The following is a 12,044-nucleotide window of genomic DNA, read 5'->3' as shown; positions in this document are numbered from 1 at the left end:
CGCACAAAAAAAATGCACTGTTTCTCGATTTATTTCTTCAAGACTGTCATCTCAAAATATTACTAGCCGTGTGTTCCTAACATATTCTTTGACTGTTTCCAGAACAAAACAGTCCTTATAATTGTTGTTAATAGCCCTCCTATCCCTGAAATTGAGATAATCGAAAAATTCATCTATTTATACTGCCATTTCGGTTTGCAAGATAATTCGGTCCAACGCACTTCGTGCAGATGTCAACTACGGGATCACTTCATAGAGGAATAAGGAATTTTTAAAAATTAATCTTTCTTTTTCACAACTAAGGTAAGAATTTGGAAGAATTAATTCAGAAGTAAACACAACTTTTTGTGCGCAATAAATATAGAGTTTTTACAATGGGTGGCACTGTTTAGCTCTCTGGTCTGTCAATATATTTTATTTCTGAGAGTTACAGTTCTGCAGCTAACATTTATATAGCACGAGCAGTCATTTTGCGCCAAGATCAGAGTGAGCATTTGCTCTTGAGGCTTAGAGTGAGGAGTTGATTTTTATGTTCTGGGTTGACTGGCATGAGAAAGATCCCTCACTGCTCAAAGTGCCAAGTATTGAGCTAAAATTTGCAGTATTTTTTTCATAAATTATAAATTGCTTAAACTTTTTGAGACTGAAATATCTTCCTTACATATCTGATTCCCTTAAGAGTAATATCTCAGTGAGATCCATAAAGACTACAAATTTTGATCTGGTGTCGCTACAAAGAGACTGGTGTAACGTTTAACATCGAGACACTACACCAAAATTTGTTCATGCATTTCATGAATTGATTTTACTTTAAAACACTGAAAGAAAATATTTTTAAAATTCAGCATATTGTTACTCACCGCTGAGCTGAAATTATTAATCCCTTATTGTTTACATTGGTTATTTGTCAATTGCCTACTTTCGTTTTCGATGCATTATTAACTCGTGTATAAACTATTCGTTACAAAACATTAGGTCATGAGATACAATGTATTTTTATGGGTGTTGATAAAACGCGGAACGGAAAGCGAAACGGAACGGAGAACGGAATGTAAATCACTTAAAATACACAGATTTTATCATAAACGATCTATCTTGTACATATTCAATCCCCCACTATTAAAAACAAGTTGATTTTGTCATGCTCAGTCTCTTATTTACGAAAATCGCTAACATATAGCAGTCACCTAGAATCGAATTTGAAAAGGGGGGATAAACGAACTTGAAAAGTATTTGATAAGCAAAAACACAAAAAGAAAACAATTGTTCAAAGTTCTGGAGGGGGGGGGGATAAAACACAAAAAGAAAACAATTATTTGATTCCTGATACTACATTAATTACATTCACAAAAAGTGTGAGGATGTCAACTTGGCCGAACATTTCCGTAGTAAATAGGTTTTGACTGGGGGGGGGGGGGTGTTTAATATTTGATATCTAGATGAACCATGGAAAGAGAAATAAAATGTAAAAAAAAAAAAATAAAAATTATTAAGATTACGTTTAGGGCAAACTTTTATGGCAAGCTCGAATAAACATCTCTTCTACACACTGGTTATTAAAATTTTATTCAAAGTAGAGTCGCTTTCTATATATTTAAATTCTGGATGGAAAACTTTCATGTGGTAGATATAATACAGAATCTTTGCATTCAATGAAGTTAAATTTTGTTGTTGCGGTACATATGTATGTATTTTTTTTTGGGGGGGGGGGAGAAGGTGTATATGAATGACCCGTAAAAAATGAGTTTGTTCGCGAATTCGACACTGCGTGCATAATATGAATATCATAACTAATTTTTACAGACATTGACACTGGAAAAAAATTGAAAGGGGGGGGGGGGTCAGTAAAAAATTTCCAACATACAACAAATTTGGCAAGCCAAAATAAGGGGCATACTCGCTTCTCATGATATCGCGGGTTCCATTGTATCGCGGTTTATTCCAAAAATTCAGATACATAGCTCATATCCTTTCTGTTAAAATGCTATCTGTTTGTCATCCGGATGAAGACTTTTGTTATGGTTAAAATGTATGGAACATGCGTTGGTAAATTTTTTTTATTCAAATAAAACGTAATTTTTTAGATTTCCATTCCCTTTTTTATTATATTAAGATTCCTGATTTCATAACCTGGTAAAAGCCATAATAAAGTTCATGGTTTGAAAATCTATAATTTGTATAATTGTTTAATTTTCATGTAGAATTACATCGTTCATATAAAAATAAAATTTGAAGTCTATGTAAGCCACAGGTTTCCATGTTTTCCTATACCGCGATACTATGAGACTGTCCAATTTAGGAGATAAATAAGACTTCCCGTTTTAAAAATAGACAACAAATTAAATATTGCAAATTTGAGAAATAATTTGACACTAAAAAGTTAGGCCATGGATTGGTTTATAGAAAGTACTTGATGACAGTTAAAGTAAACAAACTGGAATAACACTTTTTTGCAAAAGGATTAAATACCGCGATATTATGAGACACCAATTCATAATATGCCCTTTGCCCAACACCATCGTCGGAAACCCACGGGTGATCTCGTCTTTACTCGTAAAGACGAGATCACCCGTGGGTTTCCGACGATGCCCAACACGAAAATCCTATTTCGTGTGTGTTTGGGGGGGGGGGGTCGAATTTCTTTCAGTACCATTTTTTTCACAGAGGGTGTGTATGACTCATGAATATATAATAGTTTACAATAAATTTTTATCAGAAATGATTTTTATAACAAGAATATTGCTTTTTTGTGTGATTTATATCGAATCTATGTTATTTGTTAATTTGACAAAAATTTTCCGTTTTCCGTTCCGTTTTCCGTTCCGCGTTTTAGCAACACCCAATTTTTATGCCCCCGTAAACGAAGTTTCGGGGGGTATATAGTTTTTGTCGTGTCCGTCCGTCTGTCTGTCTGTTTGTCCGCAAAAAACTTTAACCTTGCTCATAACTTTTGATTTAATGGAGCTATGACTTTCATATTTCACATGTGTATTCCTTGTGAAAAGACATTTCTTTGGGTACCACCAAATTTGACCTTTTGACCTTGGAGTTTGACCTACTTTTTCACAAAAATCCCAAACTTTTACTTTGGCCATCTCTTTTGAACAGTAGATACCAGGACATTTATATTTCACAGATGTATTCCTTGTGGAAAAATCTTTAATTGGATACCAACAACCTTGACCTTTTGACCTTGACCTTGGAGATTTCCGTACTCATGAAAAAGCTTTAACCTTGGCCATAACTTTAGGACTTTTATACTTCACATATGTAATCCTTGTAAGAAAACCCTTCATTGGATACCAAGAACTTTACCCTTTGACCTTGGAGTTTGACCTACTGTTAAAAGCAAACAATGGCTATAACTTTTAAAGGGTTACGGCTAGTGCTTTCATACTTTACATATTTAATCCTTGTGACAAGACCTTTCATTTGATAGCAAGCCTTTGACCATTTGACCTTGACCTTGGAGTTTGACATACTTTTAAAATTTTTTAGCCTTGGCCTTAACTTTTGAAGGGTTATGGCTAGGGCTTCCATATTTTACATATGTATTCTTTGTGGCAAGACCTTTCATTGGATACCAATTACCTTGATCTTTTGACCTTGACCTTGGAGATTTCCGTACTTAGGAAAAACTTTAACTTGGCCTACTTCCATATTTCATAATTGTATTTCCAGTGAGTTTGCATTTAAGAAAAGTTTAATCTTCCCTATGCTGCCATACGGGGGTATGTGTTTCACAAACAAATCTTGTTCTTTAAAAAAAAGCAAAACAAAACAAAAAAACAAAACAATACAAGCTTGATAGTATCAATAGATATCCAAAATTAAAGAAACAGTTTAATAATTTGTCATAAATGAATTCACATGTTCCAAATGACTGCTATTTTCAAAAAATAATTTTGTTTCATTTGATTTCAATTTAACTTGATCATAACATGGTCAATTTTAAGAAAATGTTGAATTTTTTTTTATAGTAGGTCAAACTTTAACGCCAAGGTCACGGAATCAAAAAATCAAAGTGTATTTAGAAAGGTCCCGTTACAGGCATTACACAGGTATATAAGACGAAAGCCCTATCTCTACTTATTCAAAACCCATGACCAAGGTTAAAATTTTTGAAAAGTATGTCTATTGTCTAACTTCATGTCAAGATCACGAGGTCAAAATCATAGTGTATTTGGAAAGATCTTGTCAAATATTAATAGACATATTTAATATAAAAGTCCTATCTCTTCTCATTCAAATGTTATGGCCAATTCAAAGTAACGTTTAATTTTTTTTAAAGGAGGTCAATCAACGTCAAGGTCACTGGGTCGAAAATCAAATTGTATTTAAAATGGTCTTGTGTATTACCCGTGACAAGACATTTCTAAAATCATCATGAATTTTGACCTCGTGACCTTGACCTTACCTACTTTCCAAAAACATTAACCTTGGTCATGATTTTTTTAATGAGAAGAGACAGGGCTTACTTACTAAAGCTGTATATTGCTTGTGACAAGACTTTCTGAATACTGATCTCGTGACCTTTACTTTAAAGTTTTACCTACTTTTCAAAAATGTTAATTTTTCCTTATAACTTCTGATTGACCAAATATGGTCTGCTTGGAGTTTGACCTACAAAAATACCTCACTCTTACTTTGGTCATAACTTTTAAATGGTGGGTGCTAGGACTTTCATACTTCTCACATTTATTTCTTGTTACAAGACCTTTCATTGTATTCCACAAGAAGGCCTTACTTTGGGTACCAACATATTTGGTTTGCATTTGAGAAAATTTAACCTGTGCTATGTTGCCAAACTTCAAAGGTCAAGGTCAAAATGTTGGTACACAAAGGAAGCTCATGTTGCAAGGAATAAAACTGTGAAATATGAAATCCCTATTTCTAACTGTTGGCCAAGGTGTTTAAACAGCAGGTCAAATTCTACGGTCAAGGTCAAGAGTTCAAAAAAATATTGTACCTATTGAAAGGTATTAATTGTCACAATTAATACACATGTGAAGTATGAAAGCCCTAGCCCCAACGGATCAAAAGTTATGGCTAAGTTTAAAATATGTTTTATGCCCCCGTAAACAAGGTTTCGGGGTACATAGTTTTTGCCCTCTCCGCCCGTCTGTCTATCTGTTTGTCTGCAAAATCTTTAACCTTGTCCGTAACTTTTGACTGGGGGGACTATGGCCTTCATATTTCACAGGTGTATTTCTTGTGACAAGACCTTGCTTTGGGTACCACCAAATTTGACCTCTTGACCTTGGAGTTTGACACACTTTTAAACCAAAATTCAAAACTTTTACTTTGGCCATAACTTTTGAACTTGGTGCTAAGACTTTCAAACTTCACATATATAGGGTGTTTCACAATATATTTGTCACACATCTAAATGGGCATAATCTGAATATCGAGCATGAAATCAAAAATACCAAAACACTATCATGGCTAAGCATATTGATCTAAAATTACCGGGTATGATAATGCAAAGTATGATATACCAAGAAGTAATACTGATGATATAATCAATGATGGCATAATTTCAGATGTTCTCAAATTGGAGTACAACTTGCAGCAAAAAATTGTAGCAAACTTTTATTATAAAAACGATATCCTAAATATTGTACAGGGTGTGATGATAAAAAATATCCAGATCAGAAAATATACTGTCTAGTTTTCATATATAAGAATATTTAGAGTTTGAACTTAATCAAAATGTAAAGATGAAAGACAGTTAAATCCTGCCCCCCCCCCCCCCCCCCCCCACACACACACACACCAAAAAAAAAATCAAGAAAAGATGAGAACAATATCAAAGTGAAGTCAATCATTGAGAAAACCTCATTAAAGTTAGATCCATCAGTTTAGGGAAATGGATTGTAACAATGCCGGTAATTGTATCAAGTGTACCATATGTAGTATTTAGAAATTTTAAATTTGAGTTTTGTGTCTACATAAAAAAATTCAGCATTTAAAGCCAATTGACGTTCAGAGCCGGTTCAAGTTTCCAAGATTGACTGAAAGGAAGAGCGAAAGAAGTGAACACCAATTAACACGTACTGGTAGTTCTGGAACGACACATTTATTTAAATGCAACTTTAAATAAAAATAGATATGTACTTTGGGGGTTCTAAAAAGCCAGATATAAAACAAGAAAAGTCTCAAGTATCCTGTGAAAATTACAACACAGTGGTCAGAAATTTCTAAGCATTAGTCTCTTAAGTTATTTAGGACAATACTGGGAAAACACTTGGAGAATAACATTTTAGGATTTGTTGCCATAGTAACTGAAGTGGAGAATATTGGATACTTCTGACTCAAAAAAAAAATTTCTGAATATATGCTGATTAAAATGATATATAAAATGTATATGTAGCTTTTGTTGTTATCTATCTGTCTTTAGATGTGTGACATATATTGTGTATGTATTCTTTGTGTGAAGACCTTCCATTGGATACCAAAACTTTGACCTTGACCTTGGAGATTGACCTACTTAAAAAAAAACTTGAAGCTTGGCCATCACTTCTGAACGGTAAGGGCTAGGACTTTCATACTTCACATATGTAATCCTTGTGACACGACCTTCCATTGGATACCAACAACCTTGACCTTGGAAATTGACCTTACCTTTAAAATAAAACTTAAACCTTGGCCATAACTTCATAACTTTTGAACGGTAAGGGCTAGGGCTTTCGTACTTCACATATGTAATCCTTGTGAAAAGACCTATCATTGGATATCAACAATTTTGTCCTCGACCTTATAGTTTGACTTACTTTTCAAAAACTTTAACCTTGGTAATAACATTTGGATGGTAGGGGCTAGGCTTTCGTAATTCCCATATGTAATCCATGTGACAAGGCCTTTCTTCGGAAAACAACAACTTTGTCCTTTTAACCATAACCTGTTGGACTTTAACCTACTTTTTAAAAGAATTTAACCTTGGCAATAACGGTTGGATCTAGGACTTTCAAACTTCACATATATATTCTTCTTGACAAGACCTTCCATTGGATACCAACAACTTTGACCTTTTGACCTTGACCTACCTTTAAATACATAATCCTTGGTCATACCTTTTGAACAGGTGTTGCTAGGGTTTTATATTTCACAACTGTATTTCTTGTGAGAAGGCCTCATTTTGGGTATCATCATATTTTACTTGCATTTGAGAAAATTCAACCTTTGCTATGTTGCCATACGGGGGCATCAGTGTTTCTCAAACACATCGTTTTTTGGTGAAAGTGGATCAAACTCCAAGGTCACAAACTCAAATTTGGTGGTACAAAAAAGTCTTATCACATGGAATACACCTATGAGAAATGAAAGCCATAACCCCATCCACTCTAAAGTTATGGGCAAGGTTAAAATTTTTGTGGAAAAAAAATTTATCCTTGGCCATAACTTTTTAACGATTAGGGCTAGGCTTTCATTCTTCCTATATGTTATCCCCTGACAAGAGCTTTCCTAGAATACCAACAACTTTGATCCTTTGACCTTGAACTAGGAGTTTGGCCTTCTTTTTAAAAAACTTTAGCCTTGGTCTTAACTTCTCAACAGTTACAGGAAGGCTTTCAAACTTCAATTATGTAATCCTTGTGACAAGACCTTTCTTTAGAAAGTAACAACTGTGACCTTGACATAGGAGTTTGACCTACTTTAAAAATTCTTTAACCTTGCCTTCACTTTTGAATAGGTGGAGCTAAGGCTTTTATATTTCATAATGTGTATTTCTTGTGAGAAGATCTTACTTTGTGTATCAACTGGCTGCAATAATGTAGCCCTTTCTTTTTTTGGAACAGTACCATATTTCAATTTACATTTAAGAAAGTATATCCTATGTTGCCATATGGGGACATCAGGATTTCACAAAACACATAAACATCTTGTTTATCAATTAATAGTCCATACAAAATATTTTTTTTGCTTTGGTCTGCATTCAGGGTCATTTTATCCAAACTACTATCCTGTACATGAATTAAGGTCAGACGACACGTTCCTCAAAAATATATAATTTTTTCTAAGAATTTGTCATTGAAGTAAAGGTACTAAAACAAGCTTCCTCACAAAAAATTAGGGTACCTTACCAGGCATTTGGAAAAGATGCCACAGGGTCATATTTCTTATATAACCCTTATGGGTAATCTTCTAAATGGTCTGTAACTCAAATTTTTGTGTACTTACATTAAAAAACATTTTGAAAACAATGTAGAAATCAAAAGAGAATGACTAATATGAATAATTTTTGATATAATACCAAGAGATACAAAACATATATTTGAGGAACGTGTCGTCTGACCTTAAACATCGTTTTAATATTGTAGAGAGCAACGTAGATAATACCTCGTCAGCTAGCCCCTCCAGACCAATTATAAGCTCCAGTCTGATTAAAATCAAATCCTTTGATACGCTCAAAAAGATTGAGCTCTAGTTGCTGACACTGTGTGAAGATACCAACTTGATGAACAAATCAATTTGTACTGTATAGTTTTAGTGATTTACTTGAATTATAAAAAACAGAGAAAAAACACATGTACACAGTAATTACACAGACATCATGCTAAATGAATGCATGGTTTAATTAACAGCACATACCATTATTTACAATCGGCATTTATACCTGTAGAAAAAAAAATCAAGTTTCCATGGTAGGCGAAATGTTGCACTACTTTACATGAAATCTGTCATACACAGGACATAATGCATGAAAATTCTGGATGATATATATGTGACAGCTACATAAGTAAACCAGCCTGATTATTCATTGTAATACAATGTATATGTAATAAACGAACATCGAATCTAAGGAAGTAAATGTTTTTTGATCATGTCAGAGATTGGCTTGGGATCGTCTGGGAACTTCAGTTTCCTGGGAGGGCCTTTCTTGATACCAGTCCAAAGAGGGACCTCTGATAAAAAAACAAAGAATACAATTAATTAATATCATTGGACAATGACAGAAATATTTATTATTGGGCCACAGTCCGAGTTTTTTTTTTTTTTTTAGAAGTACATCACACCTATATATCTAGAGTTTTTTTTATGAGTCTGTACATAAAAAATTCTGGTTAACTCAAAACATAACTGACAAAAATGATTAGCAAACTTTCTCATGCAGTGTAAATTTAAGTAGGTATAAATCTAGAGCAGGCTAGTCCCCCAGGGTAATGGAGGAGTCATAGTAGCCTAAGTAGGTGACCATTAAGGTCCAAGGATTCTCCTCTTTCATCCTGTTACACAGGCATTGATTTATAACTGGTTCAATACTCTAAAGTCTGAATCTGTTGATTACCGTCTTCCTTGGAAGACGGTATTGTATAGTTGAAGTTTTTTACAGTCTTCGGACTATCCACTTCCTCTCTTTTGTGATTGGTAGAAATTGCATGATGAGAAAATTTTCAATTATTTCATTGGTTGAAAATGCTGTTCAAGGCAAGGGAGATAATTTTCTGATGATCTATTTTTCGTACGACTTAACAATTTTGCAAGATTTCCAATCTTAAAAAAATGACAAAACGAACAACAAAATCAGCAGTAATTATTTCTTAATAACATGATATTTTTTATAGCAATAAATAAAAAGGTCTCTTTAATTTCATTATAAATAAAATTTGATAGTTATTGCTTGCAGGCTTTACAATTTGTTATTATTCTTTTCCCCTTTCTTGTTTGAAGAGTGAATGGGAATCAGCCAAGGCTTGCCGAAAGCTCTCGGCCAGTCAAAGTTTACGGAGATGACCGAGCGACAACCGTGGTAGGGCTAATGCCCGTAAAAAGCTAATTTAGAAATACAAAATCAAGAAATTCAAAAGAATTATACGGCCTTTTAAGTGTTGATCTGTTTACTGTTTAAAATTGTTGCTAAAGATGGTAAGCTTTTTTGAAAAGCTCTACTTGTATTAAGATTAACTTTAATTAACTTAATCTTTAAACAAGAGCTGTTTGAAAAATACTTATGCCCCCCTCCCCCAAATTGGAATTTTTCCAAGTCCAAGGGGCATAACTCTATCAAAAATGGAACGATCATACCCAAAACAGAACTTGACCTAGATATTCAGCTGATAAACCTATATACGAAATTTCGTTTCAATATGTGCAACCTCTGCACAGAAAATGAACAGAAAGTTGACAAACTGCAAATAAGTGGAATTTTTCTAAGTCCAAGGGGCATAACTCTGTCAAAAATGGTGTGATCGTATCCAAAACAGAACTTGACCTAGATATTCATATGATTAATCTGCATACTAAATTTCATTACAATATGTGCAACCTCTTCAAAGAAAATGAACGGAAACTGCAAATAAGTGGAATTTTTCTAAGTACAAGGGGCATAACTCTGACAACAATGGTGTGATCGTACCCAAAACATAACTTGGCCTAGATATTCATCTGATGTATCTGTATACCAGATTTCATTTCAGTATGTGCGATGGTTGTGAAGAAAATGAACGGAAACTAAATGGACCGACAGACCGGCATACCGACAGACAGCAACAAAGCAATATGCCCTCCCTTCTTCGAAGGGGGGCATAAAAATATATTTTAAACAAGAGGGCCATGGGCCACATCGCTCACCTGAGAAGCTTTGACCATTCTGTTCTTTACCAGATTTCCCCCTTGTTATACATAATGCATCCCCATCCTACCCCACTGATCATAATTTAGACATTTTGAAATCTACACTCCCCCATGATCCTTCCATGGGCACATATGTTTCAGCTTTTTTGGCCCAGGGGTTCCTGAGAAGAAGATTTTAAAAGATTTTTCCTATAAATTTCTATGTAAAACTTTGATTCCCTATAATGGCCCCGCCCTTCCCCCGGGGGTCATGATTCCTACAATTTAGAATTTACACTACCCCAGAATGCTTCAACATAAGCTTCACTTTTTCTGGCCCAGTGGTTCTTAAGAAGATTTTCAAAGATTTTTCCTATATATTTCTATATAAAACTTTTGATTCCCCATTGTGGCCCCGCCCTTCCCCCGAGGGTCATTATTTGAACAATTTAGAATCTACATTATACCAGGATGCTTCCACATAAGTTTCAGCTTTTCTGGCCCAGTGGTTCTTGAGAAGAAGATTTTCAAAGATTTTTCCTATATATTTCTATGTAAAACTTTGATACCCCATTGTGGCCCCGCCCTTCCCCCGGGGGTCATGATTTGAACAATTTAGAATCTACACTACACCAGGATGCTTCCACATAAGTTTCAGCTTTTCTGGCCCAGTGGTTCTTGAGAAGAAGATTTTCAAAGATTTTTCCTATATATTTATATATAAAACTTTGATTCCCCATTGTAACCCCACCCTTCCCCCGGGGGTCATTATTTTAACAATTTAGAATCTACATTATACCAGGATGCTTCCACATAAGTTTCAGCTTTTCTGGCCCAGTGGTTCTTGAGAAGAAGATTTTTTAATGACCCAACCCTATTTTTGTCTTTTCTTGATTATCTCCCCTTGCGAGGGGATATGTCCCTTCATTTTAACAATTTAAATTCCCCTTCACCCAAGGATGCTTTGTACCAAGATTGGTCAAAATTGGCCCGGTGGTTCTTGAGAAGAAGTCGAAAATGTGAAAAGTTTACAGACGGACAGACAGACGGACGGACGACGGACAAAATGTGATCAGAAAAGCTCACTTGAGCCTTCGGCTCAGGTGAGCTAAAAATGCATGTACTAGTATTCAAAATTTATCTGATGAAATTTGGATGTTTCAATCTCAGTTGAAACATTAAAGCAAGGAACCAAATATTCTAATTCATAAATACATTATTCATTATTATATCTGTTCAGTTTACACACCTTTTACAGGGAATGAAAATCACTTCACTGTATGCATGAATTCATGATAAGTGTCTTAGCTATAATCATGTTTTACTGTACCATTATAAATAGAAAATCTAGTACCTCCTGTGTCTCCCACAATTAAGGTAACCTTAAAGCTTCCTCTCCGTGGGGCAGAGGGGTTAAACTCTACAGGAATATCCTCAAACTCTGTCCTCAAAGCCTCAGCCAAAGCCAGGGCCTTCCTCTTGTACACTTG

At 34.7% G+C, this 12,044-nt stretch overlaps 1 protein-coding gene across 1 annotated transcript; it reads right to left on the bottom strand.

The window, feature by feature from the left end:
* Positions 1 to 8,483: 8,483 nt before the first annotated feature.
* On the bottom strand, positions 8,484 to 12,044 carry LOC134244324 (selenoprotein H-like; the record flags this gene model as incomplete). The annotated part of the gene is made up of 2 exons (XM_062726582.1): positions 8,484 to 8,906; positions 11,909 to 12,044. Coding segments are annotated over 2 exons (243 nt in total), but the record flags the coding sequence as incomplete, so codon positions are not given.

Source organism: Saccostrea cucullata, unplaced genomic scaffold (genome assembly GCF_032062105.1).
Source record: "Saccostrea cucullata isolate Sc308-1 unplaced genomic scaffold, CSIRO_AGI_Scuc_v1 ctg330, whole genome shotgun sequence".
NCBI classification, from domain to species: Eukaryota; Metazoa; Mollusca; class Bivalvia; order Ostreida; family Ostreidae; genus Saccostrea; species Saccostrea cuccullata.
This window is presented reverse-complemented; position numbering and strand designations above follow the sequence as displayed.